Source organism: Corvus brachyrhynchos, unplaced genomic scaffold (genome assembly GCF_000691975.1).
Source record: "Corvus brachyrhynchos isolate BGI_N302 unplaced genomic scaffold, ASM69197v1 scaffold21, whole genome shotgun sequence".
Lineage (NCBI taxonomy): Eukaryota > Metazoa > Chordata > Aves > Passeriformes > Corvidae > Corvus > Corvus brachyrhynchos.
Genome location: NW_008236924.1, coordinates 863,429 through 887,332, shown reverse-complemented (window position 1 = coordinate 887,332; position 23,904 = coordinate 863,429). Strand labels below are relative to the sequence as shown.

Below are 23,904 nucleotides of genomic sequence, written 5' to 3'. Positions count from 1 at the left end.
TCTTTCCCTTGTCAGTCTGTTCATTTTGCTTTTCAGAAATACTCATTCCCATCCCTGCAGGCGCCATGGGGAGGGGTACCTGTCACCCCAATACACAGGAGTCAGACCCCTGCTCCTAGGGATCTCTGGCCTCATCTCTTTTGGCTCTTGGTTTGCACCAGGGAAGGCTGAAAAAGCTCTGTGGAAAAGATTTCTTGAGAAATGTTGATTAGAAGGATTTTAAACAACAGCAAAAAAAATCTTAGATGTTCTCTTAAATTTATGTATTTAAAAGTTAAATACAAGAAACTGATTTTTGGTGGAGTTTCTTCAGGCTTGTTGTGGTTTAACCCCAGGCAGCAACCAAGTGCCATGACAAGGCTGCTTTTATTTCATTGGAAGGAGCAAACAATGTGGGAGGGTTGGAGTGGGATCTGTTTTCTAGCAAGTTTTATCTCACTGTGACTGAGGGAAGAAAATCTAAGGAAAAAAGGCAACTGGTAAAGCAGAGGGAGGGAGGAAGGTAGGGCTGTGCAGAGCAGGGAGAGGCGTTTCCAGCAGAGATGAGCAAAAGTTGACACAACTGCTGGAGCCTCCAGCAAAATCCCTGTTCACCAGTGGGAGATGCCTTAGAAACTGCTCCTTGTGCAGATCCAGCGTGAGGGGGAGCCACCACCCCCCCCAGGAGGGAAAGGCTGAGAACTGGGGAGAGATGGAAGGTTTCTGAGGTGGAGAAGTGAGGCCAGGACTTGGGTGGGGGCTCAGGGACCCCTGCCCAGGACAGCCGAGGGATCCCTCCTCTGCTGAGTGCTGTGCTCATATCACTTTGCTCTTGACAGGATTCAGACACCAAGCCCAGAGCCCACCATGCTGTGCCCCACTCTCAAGACGTGTCTCGGGCTCCTCATCCTCACCGGTGAGTGCTGTGGATGGGCAGGGGTGTGTGATCCCTGCACTGGGATGCTGCCCTGGGGGGCTCACCTCAGGGTGAAGGGGAGGAAAGGGGCAGTGCCATGGGGAAGCACTGGGGTGCACAGCATGCTCCAGGCACATCTATCCCTCCTAATGCCTCACATCCAGGGGATGATTCAATCCTGTGGCAGGGTGGGTGTAAAGTCCCCACCTGCTTCATGGCGATGCACAGCACAGTGGGAGAAGGAGACCTTTCCATAGGCAGCACTGCCAGGTGTGCTCAGACCTTCCTTAGCAGACACCCAAGAACCCACATTAGCAGGACACCCCACAGCAGAAAGGATTTGGTCAGATCCCATATATCCAACAACTCCCCACAGCAAGGCAGTAGAGCTCCTGGCTGCACCTGGGCTGTTCACAGCATTGCTGCTGTCCCCAGCTGTCCTGCCCACCTGTGGGAACACCAGGGAGGAGCACATGTCACAGCCCCACTGGGACATCTGGACAAATGGTGGAGCAAGGAAGCTGGGAGAGGCACGGGGAGCCATTCAGGAAGACCTTGCCTGCTCTATTGCTTCCAAAGGATTTCCTGCAAGGTTTTGCTTCCATTCCTTTGTCACTTTCTTGTAAACTGACATTGTTTCAGCCTAGTCTGTGTCCTGTCTGACACTGTCTGCGTGGACAGGCAGCCAGAAGAGCAGGGAATTGCCTCCTATCCTCCCTGAGGGTTCTCCACCTAATATTGCCACAGACATCATGGGCTGCATTGAACACTGCTAAATCCTGTGATGTCTGATTTGCTCTCCAGTGAGGGTTGCAGGAGGTACAGGGAATGAAGGGTGACCCACCAAGGTGTGGGCTGGCAGGACATTTCTGAGGAGAGTGTGGGTTTGTCAGTGGTGATTACACTAGGGAAGGCAATTCCAGGGTTTTTTCAGTGTAAAGTTATTTTTCAGTGTAAGGACTGACACTACAAAGCAAACACACTGCCATGAGGTGGTGCTCCAGTGTGCTTCTCTGTGAATTTTGGAGGAATCCAATCTGGTCTCATGTCACTCCTCTCTCAGGTATGCTGCAGGTAACATTTGGGGACAGCAAGCTGCACATCGAACCCAGAGACACTGAGCTTGTCCTCAGCCTCCACAGCAGCTTCTCCCTCCTGTGCTACGGGGACAGAGAGCTGGTCTGGGAACGTGAGGGGCAGCCCCTTGCTGCCTCGCTGGAGCACAGGGACGGTGTCTTCGTCAGCAATCTCACCCTCAGGAACGTGACAGGCCATCACACTGGGGAGTACACGTGCACCTACAGCCCTGAGCAGGCTCCAGAGCCAGCGGACAGGAAAACCCTGTACATCTACGTTCCAGGTAGGGGACAGCATGTCCTTGCCTGTGGGTTTCCACAGGGTTTAGCAACTAGGAGAAAGAGGGCTTTGACTTATTGTTCTGTTTCCAAGCACCTGGCCTTCCCAAATCCCTCTTCCAACAGCAGAAGAGCCCTTATGGTAGGTCTCTCTGGCTGTGGCATTCTCTGGTGTGCCAGCTCATGGAGAGAGAGTGTGGTGTGCTGGGACAAGTGGTGGGGGAGCAGTGGTGCTTGGTAGTGCTGGGTTTCTCTCGCCCTTCCAGGAGAGGTTTGACAAGCACACAACATGCAGCTCTACTTTCCCAAGAGAAGTGTGGGAAGAAGCATCCTGCTAATATGGAGTCAGGGCCCTGTGTTGGAGTATTCCCGGAGGAGCACAGAGCAGCCCTGCTTAAGCTTCAAGCAGCTTTCTCTAACCAATGTTCCCTCTCTCCCACAGATCCCTCCTTGGTTTTCCTCCCCGTAGCCACCTCTGAAGAGCTCTTCATCTTCATGACGGGCTACACAGAGGCTGTCATCCCATGTCGTGTGACCAACCCACAGATGCAGGTCACCCTCTATGAGAAGAAGGTGGAGAACCCCATCCCAGCTACATATGATCCACAACAGGGATTCAAAGGCTTCTTTGAGGATAAGAGCTATTTCTGCCGGACATTCGTGGATGACCAGGAGGTGGATTCAGACACTTTTTATGTCTACAGGATCCAGGGTGAGCTGACATTATCTCAGCACACCTGTGCACCTGCTGTGGCTGTTTCTTCAGGGCAATGGCAGGGGACAGCAAAGCTCTCCCCCATCTCCTCTGTGATGATCACTTTGGAGGCTGGATTTAGTCCTGTCTCTATTAGAGAGTAGGTTCTGCCTACAAGTCAGCTCCATCCCTCAGGGAAGACAGTTTCCACTGGACCAGTCCACCCAAGATAAATGGACTGGGTGCCCACTTATCCCTTCATAATTCATTCCTTTCGTCCACCTTTCCCACAGTGTCATCTGTGAACGTCTCCATCAGCGCGGTGCAGACCATGGTGCGCCAGGGAGAAAACATCACCGTGATGTGCACCGTGAGCGGCAACGAGCTGGTCAACTTCAACTGGGATTATCCCCGCAAACAGGTGAGTGCTCCACATCCACAGGCTCTGGGCAGCAGCTCCAGCCTTCACCCAGAAGTGCCATGGCAATCACTCAGCAATATCCCATGGCAAAAGTTATGGGATGCTGCTGCTGCCACACAGGGAAGCTTGACCGGGATATCCTTGGATTAAGACTGTCTGTCTCAGGGGCCTCTGATTGGTGCATGTTCCCTGGCCCTGTGGCAGCCAAACTGGGGTCCTCTACCACTTTCTCTCCCCTCCCTGTGAGCCCAATGGCAGAACATGTTCATGGCTCCTCAGACCATGTCTCCCGTGCCCATTTTGCAGGCAGGGGAGGCTGTGGAGCCCGTGACTGACTTCCTGCCTGGATCCACTCATGAGATCCGCTCCATCCTCATCATCCAGAATGCAGAGCTGGAGGACGGTGGCACCTATGTCTGCAATGTCTCCGAGGGCTACCATGAGAAAACAGACCTGAAAGACATCACCGTCCAAGTGATCGGTGCGTTGCTTGCCACACACCCAAAGCCAGCAAACAATGTGGGCATCCAGGCAGGATGTCCCAGAGTGACCCCCTCTCCTCTCTCACAGCCTCCAGCTCTCTCCCCTCCTCACTTCTGCTCTAAGTAACCATTACAATGAGCTAAACCTTACCCCATGTCACCCCTGCCACTTCTTGGCTTCAAAACATCCCAAATCTCCCATCATGGCCTTTGTGACTCTTTAACACTCTTGAGGGTATGGGTAAGAGCTCTTCTGCACTGTGCAGTGCCAAGGGGACGTGAAGACAGATTGTCTTTCATCTGCATCTGACCTTCTTTCATGTAATTTGAGGGAAACTGCCCCATCTCCGTTATCTCCACAAGATAAGAGCCACATGCTGCCCTGTGAGCTCCTCTACTCCAGTGTGGTTTTACATCCACACTCTCCTCAGACACAAGTCTGAGGTCTCAAGGCATGGATCTGGACCTGCCCCACCACTTCTGGTCATTCAGAGAGTTTTGTTCCAGATCCATATTTATCCAAAGGGCCGGGCACAGGGTTGTTTCCCTCTCTGACTCCCCTCTTCCTCCTGTGCCCTCTCAGAGCGTGGCTTTGTTCACTTCCATACCCACGTGCCCAGCACAGTGTACGCTGAGGTCCACAAGAGCCACACTATCCAGGTGGAGCTGGAGGCTTATCCCCAACCCAGCATTGTGTGGTTGAAGAACAACAAGACATTGACCATGGAGAGCAGCAGTGAGTTCACCATCACCAGCAGGAACCTGTCAGAAACCAGGTATGGGCCCATCATTCCTCACCAGGGTGCAGGGAGGGGGTAATTCACAAAGCAATCTCCAAATTGCTGGCTGGACACGGTGGTTGAATGTTTTTCTGTGAGTGGATTTCGAGCCTCAGGTGGATGGGAGCTGCTGTCTCCAAGCATTATCAGTCCCCAGGTACCTTCCCACAGCCTTCAGTCTGTGACTGTCTCCCTCAGGTACCAGACAGCTCTGGTGCTGGTACGGGTGAAGCAGGAAGAAGGAGGATTTTACACCATTCGGGCTTCCAATGAAGATGATGAGCAGGAGCTCTCCTTCCATCTGCAGATAAATGGTGAGTCTGGGCATGCAGACACAGGGCTGAGGAGAGCAGGAGCAGCCATAAGGGGTGCCACCATCCTTTGCTGCAGAACCCTCAGAATGAAGCCCTTACTTCTCTGGCTGCAGCTCCAGAGTGGTCTTGCTTAAAGAAAGAGCATTCAAGCAAGAAACACAGGTGAAATATCTCACACTTGGCCTCAGAGCAAGTGGGGACAGGGAAGCAGTACAAACACCATCAGCTTGGCCCAAGGTAGTAGATACAGAGATTATTGTACAGCTTTCATGTCCAGGACTTTCCCTTGTGCTCTCCAGTCAAGCTACATGGCAGCAGATCTCCTCCATAACCCCCTCAAACCTTAATCTTTTTGCTGTTCCCTTTCAAAAATAAAACACAATTGATGTGATGAGTCCTACCTCATCCCTAGGCTCTGGTAGGGCTACAGTCGAATCACGTTACCCAGAGGAATCGTGTTCCCCTTCCATCCTGCAGTCAGAAAGGAAGATTAATTCCCATCACTGTCTTTTGTTTTCAGTGCCAGCTAAAGTGGTGGATCTCAAGGAGAACAGCAGTGCCAGCAGTGGGGAGCAGACTGTAACATGCTCTGCTGAAGGCATGCCCCAGCCCGAGATCAGCTGGTCTACTTGCAGCGACATCAAATGGTGAGTGGAGGGATGGAGGCCATGAGAACAGCTGGACTTTTATTTATTAGAATAATAGGCCATTATTTAACTGTATTCTGCTGGCCCAGACACCTGGGCATCCCATGGTGGTGCGTGGTCCCTTCTGCCTCTCAGGTTCCTTTATCCTCTCTGGACCAGGTGCAGCACCAAGGGACAGCCCACCCGGCTTCTGGGGAACGAGTCGGCCGAGATCGGCGTGCAGACCAACGCCTCGTACCACGCGGAGCGGCAGCTGTACCGCGTCAACAGCACCCTGCAGCTGCACAGGGTGCACGAGCCCCTGCTCCTCAGGTGCACCGTGCAGAACTTCCTGGGCACCAACTCCCAGGACATCACTCTGGTCCCACATGGTGAGGGCTGAGTCAAGTTTTGAGCAAGTGGTGGGGAGATAGACCTTTCTGTGTCTCCAGCCTGGAAACCTGGGTGCTTCTGCCCCAAATGAGGCTTCCTTTGGGTTGAACAGAAAAGATTATCCCAGCTGGAGTGTGGAGCCCTTATGTCCAATAGCCATGGATATGCTCTTCCCACTACTAGCAGGGTCATTTCTCCAGGGAGACCAGAGAAGAGTGCCTGGGCAGGTCCCCAGTGTCTTGTTATTAGCCCCCGGGTCACTAGATGGTGCCATGGACTTGAACATCCACGTGCTGAGCACCCCAAATATGAGGAAGGATGGTCTAAGCCCGGGCCCAGAGCTGCCAGTTCTCCCCCAAGCAAAACAGCCCCTCTTTATATACTCCCATGGCCAAACTTCTCCTGAGGCAGCAGACCCTTCAGCAGGCAGTAACAACCCATCACCCCCTCATCCCTGGGGGACTGGCCCTGCAAGTGCTGGGCAAGTCTGCCCGGGAGGAGACTGTCCCTACCCAGAGAACAGCTCAGGGTCAATGTCTGGGGGAGGAGTGGGCAGGGACCCCTTTGCACTGCTCTCACCTCCTTTCCCTGGGTGCTTAGGCCGTGCAGGGGTGGAGGAGTCTGATTGCTGTCTCTGTTATTTTTGTAGCCTTGCCATTCAAGGTGGTCATCATCTCTGTCATCCTGGCCTTGCTGGTCCTCACTGTGATCTCCCTGATCATCCTGATCGTCCTGTGGCAGAAGGTAAAAGAGGAGAGTGTTCCCAGGCCGACACAGTGGTACCCCAGGGTTAGGGTGGCTGGGCCTGATGTGTCCCAGCTGTGTCAGGATCTATGGCCTCCATTAGTTCCTGCATGCCCCTGGCATCTCCGGAGTAGATAGGGAATGAGACAACAGCTGGAGGGACCAAAGGCTCCCTAACAAAGTCCACACACATCCCCATGCCCTCTCTGACTCCCAGCCTCTCAGATGTCTCTTTTCCCTTTGCTCCTTTTTCCAGAAACCTCGTTATGAAATCCGCTGGAAGGTGATTGAGTCAGTCAGCTCTGATGGGCACGAGTACATCTATGTGGATCCCATGCAGCTCCCGTATGACTCCACCTGGGAGGTGCCCAGGGACAAGCTGGTGTTAGGTAAAGGCTCTGCAGGTCCCACTGATGGATTCCTGAGGTCCTGGCTGTCTGGGGGTGATAAGTTTTGGGTTGAAATCTCCAAAAGAGACCAACCCAGAATAAACACAGAGATCCCTGGAGATACAAGGTGGTCCTGGAAAAGGGGGATCATCTGGGGCCATGGTGGGAGGCCAGCTGCCCCTTTTGGCATTAAGCATTGTGTTATTCCCGGCTATCCCTCCTTGTAGCTGGCAGTTCTGGAAACCAGCCCCAACCCCAAACATCATAGCTCATGACCATGTCCGTGCCCACCAGGATGACTGCAGCAAGGCTGGTGTGGTTTTAGACAGGCAACTTGTCTTTTCCAGGCTCCTCTCCTCATGTCTCCTCTAGAACATTGCCGACTTTGCCTCTTTGCTGTTTCTTTGCAGGACGCACTCTCGGCTCCGGTGCCTTCGGTCGTGTGGTGGAGGCAACAGCCCATGGCCTGAGCCATTCACAGTCCACCATGAAAGTGGCAGTCAAGATGCTCAAGTGTGAGTTGTCCCCCTTTCCCCACCCTAAAGCCACAAGACCAATCAGTGCCATGCTCTCCCCTCCTTGCCCTGCTGCTCACACTGGCTCTCCCCAACAGCCACAGCCCGCAGTAGTGAGAAGCAAGCCCTCATGTCCGAGCTGAAGATCATGAGCCACCTGGGACCTCACCTCAACATTGTCAACTTGCTGGGGGCCTGCACCAAAGGAGGTAGATGAGCCCTGAGAACCCTGTGTCCTCTCCCTGCTTCCCTGGGCTGTGCTTAGGAGGACAACTGTCCTTAGAATAATTCCTGTTGTCTGGTTGCAAATGATTCATCCTTCTCCTAAGAAAGCCTTGTGGGACTCTGAACACCTTTCTTCCAACCTGACTGAAACTGGGAAAGCACGTCTGTAATTCCCCCCTCCACAAACACAAATTTCAAATGCCAAAAAATGCTCAGTACCAGAAAGGTGGCTTTTCCCTTTGGCCCTGCCCAGACGCCCTGCAGTCTCGTAATATCCTAGTGGGATGAAATTCACGGGCATGGTGGCCAAGGCAGGACTGATGCAAGTGTTCTGTCCCACCAGGACCCATCTACATCATCACCGAGTACTGCCGCTACGGGGACCTGGTGGATTACCTGCACCGCAACAAGCACACCTTCCTGCAGTCCTACGGAGAGAAGGCACGGCGAGAGGCGGAGCTCTACGGGAACACACCCAAGGAGGACCATGTGCACAGGTACCAGGAAAGCAGCTCTCTCCTTCTCCCTGGCACCTGCCCCATCCTAGCCCCATCAGGGAGGGAGGCTGGTACTGCCAGGAAGGATCCTGCATTTCTCCAGAGCAGTGAAATAAACGCTGGCCCAGCACTGGGACACAGCTGGCTGCTCTGTTACCTTGTTAGACCAGCCCTTGTGCCAACCAGTGACCTCCAAGCAGCTCCTGACAGCAAGGAGTTAGCAAACTGTGTGTCCTGGAGTCTGAGTTTGCTAGCACACATGCCAGCAGCTCCATGCCAGTTGGGAATATTTCCTGGCATTGTTAACTTTATTGGCATAACCATAGCCATGCTCTGAGTACAGAGACACTGGGTTTTCCAGCATGTCTTAGCCACTGGACACCTCAGCTCTGCATTTCCAGGGCAGGTGGAGTTGCTACCAAGCCTAAGGGAGAAGTGCTAGAAGGAGGGCAGTTGCACAAGAGGTGCCACAAGGAAAGGGAAATGGTCCTTCATCTGGTTGCCAGCTGTAAGGGATGCAGGCACGGCAGCACAAAGAAGTGGTCCCATGGGAAGCTAGAAAGCAGCATTTCCTTCCAACACGCCAAAACAATAGAAAAATACAGCAGTGTTACAGCTCCCCCCTGCCCTTTCTGCCTGAAGGCGGCTGAGATCTTCCTAAGCGCTGTGCCATTTGCACATTTCTGCATCCATGATGCAGGACTTCCTTCCCAGCTGTGTGGGACATTTCAGTGCTGGGGCTGAGGTTTCAGGAATTTCAGACTCACAAATCATTGCCCCCAGCCCTCATGTCTCCTCCTCCCCTCTGGATCTGAACAGCCTCTTCCCTTCCCCCCACAGCCACCTCTCCATGTCTGTCGAGAGCGACGGGGGCTACATGGACATGAGCAAGGACGACTCCCTAGACTATGTGCCCATGTCTGACATGAAGGGTGAAGTCAAGTACGCTGACATCGAGTCCTCTAACTATGGCACCCCCTATGAGCTGGACAGCTACTCCCCCTCAGGTAACAGCTTGGCCAAAGCCCTCATGTCTCCTCCTCCCCTCTGGATCTGAACAGCCTCTTCCCTTCCCCCCACAGCCACCTCTCCATGTCTGTCGAGAGCGACGGGGGCTACATGGACATGAGCAAGGACGACTCCCTAGACTATGTGCCCATGTCTGACATGAAGGGTGAAGTCAAGTACGCTGACATCGAGTCCTCTAACTATGGCACCCCCTATGAGCTGGACAGCTCCTCCCCCTCAGGTAACAGCTTGGCCAAAGGAGGGGGGGAGAGGTGCTTGTACTTTGGGTGTGGGTGCCTTTGCTTGCAGAGGTTGCCTTTGGGACACATCCAGCAGCAGTGGCAGATGTCCTCACAGTGAGAGCTCCCAGCTCTGCTCTTTTGTTGCTGGAGGCAGAGCATTCCCCAGTGTGTCCTTCCCCTAGTGGGAGGCTCACCAGTGTGCTGGGTAACACCAACATCCATCTCTGCTTGCCCTCAGCTCCTGAAAGGACAGACCGGGTGACACTGATAAATGAGTCTCCGCTCCTCAGCTACATGGACTTGGTGGGCTTCAGCTTCCAAGTGGCCAATGGGATGGAGTTCCTGGCTTCCAAAAACGTATGTATGCTGGCTGGTCTGTGGTGGGAGCAGTGGTGGTGGCCAACAGTGAGTTCTCTGCCGTATCCTGTGGTCAGCTTCCTCCCACTGTCCCTCTGTCCGTGCCAAACTCCTCATGGGTAAAGTCGCTGTGCAATTGAAGAGCTGCTGACCACTTCCCTTTGGAAACACAGTCCTGGAGATCAGCGTGACTATATTTGCATGTGACAGCTACTCCTGGCTTACACTGAGCTTCAGACCTCAAATTCCCTGACTCTGTGCTCCTCCCGAGCTGTGTTCAGCACAGCTGTGGCATTATATCATCCCTATTTACTGGGATGACCAAACAGTGTACAGGGAGCTAAAGCACAAGGCACTCTGCAGCAGAGCAACTACTCATACTAGGCACCCTTTTTGCACTGCGTGCTCTGAGCACCCCAGGACTCACCAAAAGTGCTTGTTTAGTGGAAATTAAGGAAATTTAGTGGAAATTAATCCTCTGGGATTTCCTAAGGTGTGGCTTAGCCCAGGGCAAGCAGTAATATAGCTGGATTGTGTGAAGCTCACAGGGCAGGGCTAACAGAAGGCATCAATGCCATCAACAAGGAGAGAAATTCCTGGCTCTCTGCCCCCAGCTAGACAGTCTGATCTGCAAAAGTGCATGGTCAGTGCACCTGCAGCAAATTTCAGGGCTGTTCATACGGAAAACATCCAGCATGCTGGCAAACTAGGAGGCACAAGCCAGGCTGGTGTAACTCTGATGCCTTCAGGCTGCTGGGTTGGATTGTCCAGAGATGGAGACCACCCCTTCCTTCCAGCCCACCAAGTCCCCCCGCTTGGTCCGGCCCAGGCAGTGCCCTCTCTGCTGGGCTGTTCAGATTCCCCCTGCCAGATCCATATGGCTGTTGCTGTCACAGGGGAAGCAGTCCAGGCAAACAGCAAAAATGTGGTAGCTCTGCTAGTGGTCAAGCCATGATTGTCCCTAGAGGTGAAGGAGACACCTGAAATGGTGTGAGGTGATTCCTTTCCCTGCAGCCCCAGGAATGGGTCAGTGCTGGAGCTGGGCTGTGTCCTTGGGCTGTCTGAAGATCCCTCACAGTGACAGTGCTCTGTCTCCCCCCTACAGTGTGTGCACCGTGACCTGGCTGCCAGGAACGTCCTCATCTGTGAGGGGAAGCTGGTGAAGATCTGTGACTTTGGCCTGGCGAGGGACATCATGAGGGATTCCAACTATATCTCCAAAGGCAGCGTGAGTACCAGCAGCCTTGCAAGCTCCTTCTTCCCAGGGCTCTGGGGCTGGCACCTCCTACATAGTCCCCCTGAGAGCCACCTGTCCATCAGTGTGCCCAGAGGTGGTGACAGGGCAGGACTCCCAGGAGATGATGTCAACAGCCAACCATCATTCACTTTGTGTGCTCTGTACACTGTGGAGTAGCAGAATTGCGTACCCACATCTCCTGGCTCTTTGCAGAAGAACTTGAGCAGCCACAAAACTAAGGATTGCCCCCTGTACACTGTCCCCATCACTGGCACCAGTGCTGCATCCTGCCAGCACTGAGTGTGGTCTTGAGCTGCAGGCAGGAGGAGGCGAGGTTAGGCAGCCTGGTAGGGCTGTAGTGACTCACTGACCACTCTGGGAAGAGATTCACAGGACTCTGCTCTAACCACTAGACCACAAGTTAAGAAGAAGTGTCTTCTTGCAAGCAGCTACTCTCCAGAGAGACATCTTCAATCTTTCGAGGCAGGAGAGGATAAAGCTGTAATTGAGCTTTGCCAGAAAGCATTTCCCTGTGATTTCAACAACAACCTATCCGCTCCAGCCCTGAGGCATTTGGTGATCTCCAACCCCAAGCAAAACAGGCCATTCCCAGAGAAACTGAGGCTGGGGGAGCTGAGAATAGAGACAGGTGCCTTAAATCTCTATCTAATCTATAAAAGACTTAACTTCTTTCATGATTTCTCCCATGTGCTGTCAAACAGGCACTCAGAGCTTGGACAGGGGGACCCTCCTGCAGAGGGGTTGGGGTTTTCAGTCCAGCCTTGGCATAGCAGCTTTCCTGTCCAAAATGGGAAATGAAACTGAGCCCCTTTGCAGTCCTTCCTGGAGATTATTTTGGTATTCATTGTGCAAGCAAATCCCAGGAGCAGCACAGCCAGTGCTGCCTACAAGCTGGTCAAGTGAGGCTTTTGGTTTTCTATTACTCTGTGTGAGTAAGAAGAGAAAAGAATCTGGATGTATCCTTTGGCTCTTTTCTGGCCATCCCTTAGCCCTCTCCAGCTTGGTCTCAGGTTTCCAAAGTCAGATGGGCCTGGATTTTCATCAGAAGTCTTTGGTCAGGTTGTGCAAGTCAGTGGCCTCCTCAAGAGCGAGGATCAGAGAACACGCACTGTGACGTGTGCACTCATCACTGCAGGCTGTGATGGAAATGGATACAGCACAGCCATTCTTTCCTCCTTCCTGCTGGGTCTGTTCTGCACAAACAAAGAGGCAACTGGTCCCTCCCAGAACTGACAGACAGCAGATGTCACAGATGTGTTGGGACTCACAGACAGATCTGAAGGGTCTTCTTTGCTTGTAGCTTGGGTGACAGGCTCTTACCTGTTGAAACAGGTGCTGTGGGTACAGCTGACTCTCTTCTTGTTTCATTTTTTATTCTCTCCTAGACCTTCTTGCCCCTTAAGTGGATGGCTCCAGAGAGCATCTTCAACAACCTCTACACCACCCTGAGTGATGTGTGGTCTTTTGGGATTCTTCTTTGGGAGATATTCACTCTAGGTAAGTGCCCTGGAGATCATGGTGATGTCTGTAGTTCTGATAGCATGTTAGCAGGATCCCTTCAAAAACAATAAAAATGCATTTCTAACCCCCAAGTTCCTACCTTACCAGTCAGAGTAGCACTTTATTCCCTGTCTCCTTCTTCCCCATGCTCACGTTGCATTTGGAAGTGAAATGAAACAGGAAAGGTAAAAAATAAGAAAGTCTTGGTGTGAAATGCATGTTGGCTGGAGGGTGGCAGGCAATCCAGCAGCCTAATTCCTGCTCTCCCTGTACACCAGGAGGGACTCCATACCCTGAACTGCCTATGAATGAACAGTTCTACAACGCCATCAAACGTGGCTATCGGATGTCCAAACCCACCCACGCCTCTGATGAAATGTAAGTGCTGTCCACATGTGTTTGCCCTGGATGTGTTCTACACACTACAGAAGCATTTCTGCCTGTTTTCCTCACCTGCTAACTCTCCGTTCCCTCTTGGCAGCTACAACATCATGCAGAAGTGCTGGGAGGAGAAGTTTGAGATCAGGCCATCCTTCTCGCAGCTGGTGGTGCTTATGGGAAACCTCCTGGTGGATTGCTACAGAAAGGTGTGTCCAAAGGACCCTGTGCTGGAGGGACAGAGGAGGGTCAGTGCCTTGGTGAGGGCCCTCAGTCAGGGTTTGGAGATGAGTGTTTAGTGCTGCAGTGGCAGAGGATTTTGCTGTGAGCAAGTCTGCATTAGCCAGTGAAGGTGGTTTGGGCATCGCAGGAACATTGCCGAGACAGCTGGCATCGCCAGACAGGCAGCTGGTAACTCAGCAACTGCGGAAATCAGAACTGGCAGGAGATCGAAATCCTGCCTCCAACTGTTTGGTATTTTGGAGCTGTGAAGTTGTGCTACTGATCTCTCCCTTAGGAAAGGTTCATGGCCTATCTTTGTTGGAGTAAGGGCAGATGAACCCAGCTAGAAGATGCCAGACCCTCTAGGAAAACCCTGGCAGGCATGGAAAGGATACACAACACAAGTGCATTCTCCCCACTCACAAGACCTTTCCCTTTCTTTGGTAACCTGCCCTGTGAGAGCAGAGGTACCAGCAGGTGGATGAAGAGTTCATGAAGAGTGACCACCCCGCTGTTGTCCGCACAAGACCCACGATTCCTGTGCTGAACAACGCCCGGCTTGCTGCCAGCTCCCCCACCAGCAGCATCCTCTACACAGCTGTGCACCAGAACGGGGGCGAGAATGATTATATCATCCCTCTTCCCGACCCCAAACCTGAGGCAAGCTGTGACCTCCCTCAGGAGGCCTCCATCAGCCGGGCCAGGTAAAAACATTGCTTCTGAGTGTTGTCCTTCCCCCCAGCTGTCCAAATCTGAAATGGGGACCTCAAGAGAAAAAGGGGATGTTCTGCTGAGGCACAGACTAGGGGTGGATGTACTAGGAGAGAAGGAGGGCAGTGTTGCCCCATCTGAGTAGCTGTGACTTTCATGAGCCTAAAGGAACCAGAGGAGCTGGGACATGAACTAAGATAGGGCACAATGCCACATCCCTGCACATCAGCCAGCACAGCTGACGACAAGCAACCCCACTCATGGAGAGGAGAGCACACAGGGAGCCATGTTCTGTAGAACCCAACCAACCGTGTGTTGTGTTTGAGGGCTGAATAGGCCCACCTGGTATGGTCTGTTCCCCTGTGGGAAGCTACTCAGAGTGGGGCTGCTGGGAGCTCAACACGCTTCTCAGTTGCTGGGAGTCCTCTCTGACCAGGAGACTTGGGACAAGACATTCATTTCTCTCTCCCTCTTGTCTCCCTTCAGCTCTATGCTGAACGAGGCCAACACATCATCTACAATATCCTGTGACACCCCTCTGGGCCTCCGGCAGGATGAGGAGCAGGAATCCGACCCACAGCCAGGCTGCCAGGAGCCAACCACTGGACTCCAAGAGGTGGAGGAGAGTTTCCTGTAGTCAGAGCTGGGCTGACTTTGCATCTCCTTATGGAGAGGCCGGCTGAGGGGCTGACCCAGCTGTCACAGAGAGCCATGCTTGTGCTTGTACGTCAGGACATCCCCTCCTGTCCCAGCATTCCTCCTTCCCTCCTGTTTCCCAGTGTTGGGTGGGGAATTGAAGACTTTTCCCCACTGCCATCCCCTTCCCCCTTAAAAAGAGGCGGCTCAGTGCCAGAAACCCTCTATATCACTGCCACATCCTCCTCAGTGATCAAACCACTGCAGGAGGGAGACATCTCACAGACCAACATCTTTTCAATGGAAGACATGGGTTGGATCTCCACGAGACACCACTTTCTGCATTGCTAAGATGATACTCCAGCCTCTTCCTCCTCCGTGGCAAGGAGTTTCGTCCCCTCTGCACCAGCACTTCTCTGATGGTCTCAGCACCAGCCATGCTGTGGTTCTGTGGAATGCCACTGCAACAGATAATCCACCTGGAGCCCATTGCTGGGGTGTAGAGAAACTGCAACACCAACCTTCAGCTGCTGGAGGTCAGGAGTATACCACTGGACTCCAAGAGGTGGAGGAGAGTTTCCTGTAGTCAGAGCTGGGCTGACTTTGCATCTCCTTATGGAGAGGCCGGCTGAGGGGCTGACCCAGCTGTCACAGAGAGCCATGCTTGTGCTTGTACGTCAGGACATCCCCTCCTGTCCCAGCATTCCTCCTTCCCTCCTGTTTCCCAGTGTTGGGTGGGGAATTGAAGACTTTTCCCCACTGCCATCCCCTTCCCCCTTAAAAAGAGGCGGCTCAGTGCCAGAAACCCTCTATATCACTGCCACATCCTCCTCAGTGATCAAACCACTGCAGGAGGGAGACATCTCACAGACCAACATCTTTTCAATGGAAGACATGGGTTGGATCTCCACGAGACACCACTTTCTGCATTGCTAAGATGATACTCCAGCCTCTTCCTCCTCCGTGGCAAGGAGTTTCGTCCCCTCTGCACCAGCACTTCTCTGATGGTCTCAGCACCAGCCATGCTGTGGTTCTGTGGAATGCCACTGCAACAGATAATCCACCTGGAGCCCATTGCTGGGGTGTAGAGAAACTGCAACACCAACCTTCAGCTGCTGGAGGTCAGGAGTATGTTGGATTCTCCTCCAAGCACAGTCAAGTCCTGAAGAGACCAACCAGTGTCTGGGAGGTACGGAATTACCCTTTTCCTCTCTCGACAGCTCTTCTGTGGTGGATAGAGCATCACAAGCACTGCAGGTATTCATAGCTCTGGGGCATAGCTCGGCATCCACCTAGAGGCTGTCACACCCTTTTGTGCCCAGCATGGCACCAGGAGCTCCAGGGGCATGCCAGGAACTCCAAATGCCCTCACAATGACTTGGTTATAGAAGCAAAGAGGGCAGCCACTGTTGTTCGTGTTGTCTGTGTGGACACTAAGCTAATTATTCTCCCTTGAAGATTTAAAGGGAACAAATATATTAATCCACTAGCCAGGGCCAGTATAAGGAAACAATATGGTTATTCATTAATCTACTGCCACTACACCCAGCTCATCTGCTGGGAAATCATATAACCACGCCAGCTGCAGAACCCTTGTGCCTTATCTTTGGGAAGCAAAGGCTCACCTTTGATAAACTGTTCACCCAAACGCTCTTTCTCAGGATGGGAGGGCTCACCGTTCCCTCCTGAGTCACAGCAAGATTATGGGCAGAAATAAGGATGCCAGAACACCAGCCCAGGGATAGCTCCAAAGAAAGAGAGGGAGCGGGGCTGGGAAGCTCCTTGGTCACAGCTGAACTGGATCTCATGCCCTGCCACCTTCTGAGGTCAGGCAGAGTCCCTTGCAGCCTGCCAGGGCTGTGAAGTGTCACAGGGAACTGAGCAGGGCAAGAGGAATCGGGGAGGATTCCTCTCTCTTGGAGAGTGTTTTGAAAACTAAAAGGGCCCAGACCTTCCCCCTGCCTCTCACCTCCTTCCCCACTTCTCACAGATGGGTCTGAGGCTTCTTGTGCTCTCAGCTGGCACTTGAACGAGCAGACTCAAAGCAGGAGGAACACCAGGCTTTGGAAATCAGTTGTGAACCCCGCCTCTGCAGAGATGAAAGCTGGACCCCCAAAACCACAGGTCTGACACCACAGAAGACAGGTTTTTCTCTGAAATGAGTTTCACTTCACACAGAGCTCTGTTCACTGCATGTGCCCTACTCCCATTAACCCCTTCATTGCCCTACTCACGCACATCGCTCTGTGCATTCTACAGGAATTGCACAGGCAGGTTTACAAAATCAGAAATTTGATCAGCATCTTGCTGGGCTTCTGCCACCTCAGAGCCACTGAGAATTTATTTTGTTTCAAGATATGAAACTTCTGCCAGAAATCCCCAGCAAAACAGCTTCTGTTTTAAATTTCCTACCACTCCAGTGCTGCCATTTATGCGGCTGAAGGAGGAGTAGGTGTTTTGTGGGCTGATGTCCTTGGTAAAATGTGAACATAAGAAATAGCACTTTTATTGGCAGTCGGCAGAGGATATTTTCAGCCTATGTGGTCAGATTCCCCACCATCCATAGGAAACATACCGTGAATGACAGTTGTTTTTCCATCCTCTGTTCCTCCTGCTTGTAATGAAGGAGCCATCTCCTATGGCCACAGTTCATGAAACAATCCTCACTGCAGAGAAGCAGTAATTTATGAGATCCTTTGGGTCAGACTGCTTGATTTTTCTAACATGTAAGGTGCTTGGTAGGATCTCTGTCACTGCAACTTGAGCCCATAGGATGGCACATCAGATCATCCTAACAGCCCCTGTCTGCACCAGCTCCACTTTTAATTCATCCTTCTCTATCAAAGGTGACCAGAAGTACCCAGTACTCCAGGTGAGGTCAAACCTAGACCTCACACAGGGCATTAATAGTTCTGGTCTGTGCTGGTCTGGACTTGCCTGGTCCAGGCAAGATAGCTTTGGATAATATTAGCCTTTTCCCAGCCACAACATACTGAGAGCTTGGAGTCATCCTCTGACCAATCTAGGCACCTACGTCTTTCTACACTTCTAGCATTTCTCACCAAGATACACCCTGCTGTTCCAGACATTGGGTCATCAGCAAATTTTGTTAACAAACTGTTATTTTTGGGTTGGACTGACTAATAAAAATATTAGATACTTCTAGCAACAAGAAAAAACTGTGGGAGCTACTTTTACTACTTCCACCCGGCCCAAAGATTTCCCCATCAATTAACACCTTCTCACTTTCCCTTTGGCCATTTACTTATTTCAAAAATCCTATTCTAAACTTCATCTTGTACAGATTTAATTGCTAATTAAATTACTGATTTCCCACTATCAAATAGTTTCCACAGTCCTGAAAGGGGAAATGTCCCTGCTAGGGGAGGTCAGGTGTCCTGTCCTATTAGCTGGGCATTAGCTACATTTGGATGTCTATTGCATTTTGTCCCATTAGTAGATTTACTGCAATTATTCTTTGCATTGAAACCTGTTCTGGCTGCTGATGGGATGCTAACCCCACCTCCCTATTCCTTCTTAAAGTAGGTACACCAGACTCTTTGCAAAACGGTACCATTCCCCACTCCAGAGGAATATGACCAAATACTTGCCCTTGGCCCTGTGATTTTTAGGGCTAAGTCTTGCACTTTGTGGTATTTTCCTGTCCTTACTCAACCTTTCACAGCACCTTTAGCAAGTTGCAGTGACCTGACCTTCTCAGCCAGGGACAAGCTGGCAGCTGGGAAAAGCCAACTTATTTTGCTAAGCATCCCTCAAAGAGAGGGCTTGGCAGAGCTGGGAATGACAGATCCAGCCCCACGCTCCCTCTCTCTGCTGCCGACATTCCAGTCCCTGCGTGGCCTGGCAGATGAGGGCCAGGAGAAATGTTTGACTGTTCTAGGCCCTTCAGTTTTGTAGCCATAATTTCTCCAGTGGGACTCTGAAGGAAACTGGTCCCACTGGGTTTTCTGTTTTGATGATCAGTATTTTTGTTTGGGTGTGTTTTTGTGTTTAGAGGTGGACCCAAACTGAGCCCCTTATGAAGGAACACATGCCACAGCTTGGGCCCATCTCTAGTGCAATATCTTTTTATTTGTAGGTTATATTTTACTCTACAGCTGTTACATTGTTATCAGAACCAGTATATGCACAATCCTACTGCCAGTCACTATTTCATACGTGTATCCCAGAAACTATTGCAGCGCTCTGGTGTCTATTTCCGCATTTAAGGTGTTTCTCAGACTGATGTGTGCACAGGTTTTAATCCTTTTGTCCTTCTCAGTTTGAGTGTGTTATTTTCTTAAGCGCGAGTGTCACGTTTAGTGTTTGTTTGTGTTGCGTTAAGAAATCTAGAGCACAGCGGACTTTACTAGTAGGTAAATTGTCTCTGTTCACCTGCCAAGGGGACTGTGACAGGGTCCCATGGGGATGGGGGGCAGAAGTGCAGTGCAGATGTGCAGCCAGAGGAAGTCAGCCAGAAGTGAAAAGCAGCTCTTGTCTTTCTTCCCAGTCAGGGCTCTGGGCTGAGGGAGAGGCAGCGCCACAAATAAAGGGCACTGGGCTGTTAGGGCTTGCCTGTGGGGAAGCCCCAGGTCTGTGCAAAGCTGGCAGATCTGGGGAAGGGAATTTCACAGAGTGCTAAGGAGGCAAACCCCCTGTTCCAATGTGCAAGTGCAAGGAACAGCCCTGGTTGGGCTCCGTGCTTAGCTCAGGTTCCAGGATGACCAGGGAGCCTGGATACAGCCTGTCTGTGTCCCACTTAGAGAACACAAAGGTTGCCCTTTGGTAGCCCTCAGCAACGTCTTGGCATCCTTTGCCTCAGGTGGTTGCCCAGGCAGAGAGCAGCCAGGGCAGCTGCAGGTCCTCCCTGAGCACTGGGCAGCTCCAGAGCCACACAGGTCATTCCTGCAGCAGATCCCAGCCCTGCCTGCAGGCTGAGTGGCCAGTGCTGACTGTAACAGTGGAGGCACCATGTCACCTGCAGGACTTGCCCAAAGCAGGCCAGATATTGCTAAGAGTAAGATTTCATGGGCCAGCACATGGGTTGCTGGGCTCCCAGCATAGTTCCCATGTTTCACCCAGAGATCTGAGGTCCCTGGGAAATGCCAAGGTGGATCTAGTTGGCTGTGGCAAAGACAGGGGAACTGCTCCAGCAGCACTTTGGAGTGATGACTCTTGCCTGAGGTGCAAGAAGGCAAGGAAGCCAGCTTGTGCTTGCAGGCCTCTAGTGTCCCATCACTCCTCTTCCTTACTCCTTCATGGATTCATTGTACCAGAACTGTAAATCTTGCCCAAAGTGTGCCCTCTCCCCATCCTGCTGTGCTGGCTTGCTGGCATCACACTGTTCCTCTGCAGCCTTTCTGAACAGCAGCAGCACCTATCTCCATGCTCTCTGTCAAAATCAGCATGAGGGCAAAGGAGAAAGCAGAGTTCAGACTAAGGTACCAAAGAGTTAACATTTTTCTAGGTTTACAGTTGTATTTGTAGAATTTGTACTATGTCACATTTATAGCCATGAGATATTATTTTTATGCTGTAAACTTTTACAAATACATTTTTAAAGAAAGAGTTTAAAAATAAAGGTGTTTTTCATTTTGCAAAGTTCCATCTCTTCCTTTATTTGCCTGCTTTTGGTTGCTCCCGCTCAGATGGGGCTGGGAATACAGCTTAACCCTGTGGTGGGTGAAGGCTAAGCATGTTAATACGCTGTGCATGACCCCAGTGCTTAGTGAAAGCCAAGCTGGGAGCCAGGCAGGGAGAAGCACTGCAAGGAGCAGCTGAGCCCAGAGACAGGGTAAGGAAAAGGGTCAAGATCTGCCCCATCTCTCTGGTAGCTGTGCAGCTTGTGGGTTATATGGCAGGTGGGTAGAGGGAAGGACACCAGGAATTGTTCCTATGTATAACCCCACTGCCTGGGGTTTGGGCCAGCAGTCCCAGCTAAGGACTTGACTCCTTGGAGCATTGTTGGGTCTGTGCTCAGATTGGGGTGGGGAAGCAGGAGAAATGACAAACTGAACAGTGGCTGGGCTGAAGGAGATGGCAGATGCCGCAGCACTGATTTTTCCATGTAGTTCAATAGCTCAGGGCAGTGGGAGGGCCTGGAGATAGCAATAGGGCAGGGCACCAGCAGGAGCCACGCTGCAGCACACAGGGCTCCTCACATCCAGCTCTCCTCCCTTCCCTCTAGGATAAGGAATTTGCTGATACCCTCAAAAGATGCAACTCCAAAATCCTGGCTCCCCGCCCCACCACTCCCTCAGATCCACATGTCACTCTGCTCCCCTCACCTTTCCCCAGTCACCTTTCTGAGGCACTGAGGTCCCCCAGCCGCATGAGAGACAGGCACCTCCTGAGTGTTGCTCAAAGTTTTCTCCTCTCTCTAGCTCAAATTTAACTCTTCCTCCAAAATCCACCCCAAGCTGCAGAGTAGAGATGTTTGCATCTGCTCTGAGCCACATGCTTGGAAAGCTCAGGGTTGCTGCAAGGAGGGGTTTTGGACCGAGGTTCAAACATATCAGTGTTGATCCTGTTTTCTAGCTACGTGGTGCAGCCCCCACTGGCAACAGTCGTGCCTTCCTCAGCTCCTGCAAACTCCCTGTGTACCCAGAGGTCCAAGGCATGGAGTGCAGCAGCAGGCAGGTCCAAGTTCCAGCAAGGCTCCCCTTTCCAGCACGGCCTGTCCTGGGTTACTGCCTTCGCTCATTTTTCCAGAGTGGAGGTTTGCAGTCTCCCTGACCAGCTCGGGCTGATTCTCCCCAGATATCTCTGAGTCACCTGGCACAGCTCAGTCAGGGCATTTTTCTCCAGAAGCTGAATCAGCAGGGAGAAAAAAAAAATCCCCTTTTCTCCAGAGAGGCTGGGGGGAAGCAGAGAGGGGGAACTGATAGACCTCAGCCCTGAACCCTGCAGGCTCCCACTGCCTGATCCTTGCCTAGCAGACCTTTTGCATCTCAGGATGTGCAGGAGAGGGGTCATGGGGCTGGAAATGAGCAGGCCAACATGGGGACCCCCAGTAGGGCACCTTCCCCACCCCAAAACAAGTCTTCTCTCCAGTGATGAGACAGACACCCCGTGGAAGAGCTCAGGAAAGCAGAGGCACTCATACTGCAGTGACAAACCCCAGCTTGCTGCAGCCAGGGTTTGTAGCTGTGGGGGTACCCACAGCTCAGTACCAACAGGACACAGGTGTTCCACGTGTGTCCCCAAGCTGCTGCAGGGCTGCTCAGGCAAGCATGGCACCATGGCCAGCTGTGCTCAGTGGGCCCCATAGGGCTCCCAGCCTGGGGAACAAGCCTGAGCTCCCAATGCTCCCAACCAGGGCTCACGGCAGCCTCCATTCCCCCTTCCACAGCCAGTCTACGGCCTACCAGGCACTGAGCAAGTCTCATCCCATCTTTCACAACCGTCAGGGCCTCCACAAATGTTCCTGGGCTTCAAGTGGTTCAAAGTAAGGCTGCAGCTCCTCCAAGAGCATCCCTGCCCCGTGCTCAGAACTGCATGGGTGCGTGAGTTCCAGCAGCATTCCTGTGGCTGAGCTGCTTGCACACAAGATTTGGGGTGCAGCCTTCAGGAGGAAGAGAAGGACACAAAAGAGGGAGGGACCCCATGTTTGTCCCAGTGATCATCCCCAGGTGTGCCCAGTCCAGGCTGGGGACCCAAGTGTCCAGGCTGTCACCTGGGGATCACTGCCATCTGAGATGCTCTGCAAGGGGTCCCCTCAGTGAGAAGAAGGAGGGCTGAGAGATTGTTTCCCTTCTCTCTCTTAGACCTGTCTGGTTTAATACTTATTCACATTGGTGAGTCAGTTCTCTCTGAGCTGGCATTTGTTCCTGGAAACAAAACAAATAAAAAAGACTTAAAAAGAAGAAGGAGGGAAACAAACATCCTTTAAAAAGCCCCTTTGGCTCAAAAGGAGGAAAGAATAATCAAGCAGACATCTCCTGTGGCCCAGCTGCTTGACAGCTCCCCAGCTCTGGGCAGGAGCCTGCCAGAGCACCATGCTGCCTCTAATTCCTGTTCTTCTCCCCTGCATCCTGCCAGGAAAAACTGCTGAGGGGAAACGTTCCTTGGCCAAAAGCTGCCTTTCCTTCTCTCTGGACTCCCTCTTGCTCTCCAGCCATCCTTCTGGCCAAAACCAAGAGCTCTCTCCACGTTCCCATGACTCTTAGTCATCTCCAGCACAGTCAGCCGTGCTCTCATCTCCTGGCCCCAAGGACCTTGTCTTGCTGGTACCTCTCTAACTGCCCCCTTTGGAGAAGCCCATTCCCCTCCAGGCTGTGGAGGCTTTCAGGGCATTGCAGGTGCAGATTCAACAGCTACCTCTGTGCAGGTATTTTAGCACATCCCTTCTCTTTCTGCCCATGGTTTGTCATGGTGTTCCTGTCACCTCCCTGCTGTTGGGGCTGCATCTGGGGCAGTTGGCAGAGCCCCCAGCTGCACCTTCCTCCCCTGTGCTTCCTTCCCAGTGCTGTCAGGTGGTGGCTGTCACTTCCCACCCCAGAGCTGCTGTGAACAGCCCTGAACTTCTGCTGCAGCGTGAGGTGAGACAGAGCAGAGAGCCAGGGGCCACCCTGTGTCTGACTGGACCCACTAATCCTGCTGGCTTGAGTGTCCCTGGGAGAACTGGTTTGCTTCAAGCCTTCTCTCACCCCTGTTTTGGAAGACCCACTGTCCAGTGGAGGGTTAACAAAGTGTCTAATCTATTAATTACTAACACTGCTAATTAGCTAACTGCCTAATTGCTGCTTCAAGGTGCCTGCCAGGTTGTCAATTACAGAACAGCTCCAAGCAGCCTCCCCACCAGCAAGGCAGGATGGCTGGGTGGGACGGGCTCCAGGGGAGGAAGGGTCTGTGCTTTTGCCCTGGGGCTGCCTGGTGGTGACAGGGTCACTGTGAGCCCCAGGCTTGGAGGTACAGGGACAGAAGAGAGCCAGGGTCCCCATGTGTCCCCCAGCCCAGCCAGGAGCCAGAAGGGGTCTGCATGCTGGACTCCCAACATGTCTCCCTGGCAGGGAGGGTAGCGAAGCTAGCGTGGGGCTTGGGGGTGATCCTGTGTGGCCACAGGACCCCTCTCTGCACCTGGGATCACACTTTTGGTTAACACAAAATAATATGGCATCTTCACAGGCCTTTTCCCACCTGCCCTGGGCTGAATTGCCTTTGTGGGCCTCTTGTGAGGGAGTCTGCCATGTTCTGTGAGGGTCCTCAGGTCCCAAAGCCAGCAAGAGCTGCTGGGCCTGAGGTAAATCTTGACCTGCTGATGT

At 52.4% G+C, this 23,904-nt stretch overlaps 1 protein-coding gene across 4 annotated transcripts in view; it reads left to right on the top strand.

Moving 5' to 3' along the window:
• Nucleotides 1–20,004, top strand: part of PDGFRB (platelet derived growth factor receptor beta) — a 33,086-nt gene extending 13,082 nt beyond the window's left edge. The window contains exons 2-24 of one of the 4 annotated variants that reach the window (XR_001859904.1): nucleotides 819–895; nucleotides 1,959–2,255; nucleotides 2,693–2,962; nucleotides 3,238–3,365; nucleotides 3,672–3,846; nucleotides 4,431–4,623; nucleotides 4,825–4,940; nucleotides 5,461–5,587; nucleotides 5,747–5,958; nucleotides 6,609–6,703; nucleotides 6,960–7,092; nucleotides 7,503–7,607; nucleotides 7,706–7,816; nucleotides 8,176–8,329; nucleotides 9,170–9,336; nucleotides 9,818–9,936; nucleotides 11,042–11,164; nucleotides 12,580–12,691; nucleotides 12,973–13,072; nucleotides 13,176–13,281; nucleotides 13,760–13,998; nucleotides 14,492–15,177; nucleotides 15,763–20,004. Coding sequence is in view for 3 of the 4 variants with exons in the window: in XM_017728099.1 (XP_017583588.1) it covers nucleotides 847–895; nucleotides 1,959–2,255; nucleotides 2,693–2,962; nucleotides 3,238–3,365; nucleotides 3,672–3,846; nucleotides 4,431–4,623; nucleotides 4,825–4,940; nucleotides 5,461–5,587; nucleotides 5,747–5,958; nucleotides 6,609–6,703; nucleotides 6,960–7,092; nucleotides 7,503–7,607; nucleotides 7,706–7,816; nucleotides 8,176–8,329; nucleotides 9,170–9,336; nucleotides 9,818–9,936; nucleotides 11,042–11,164; nucleotides 12,580–12,691; nucleotides 12,973–13,072; nucleotides 13,176–13,281; nucleotides 13,760–13,998; nucleotides 14,492–14,605; nucleotides 15,191–15,227 (3,282 nt within the window). In the remaining variant the exon portion in view is untranslated. The other 3 variants (XM_017728099.1, XM_017728098.1, XM_008628912.2) reach the window with 3 other exon arrangements.
• Nucleotides 20,005–23,904: the final 3,900 nt, after the last annotated feature.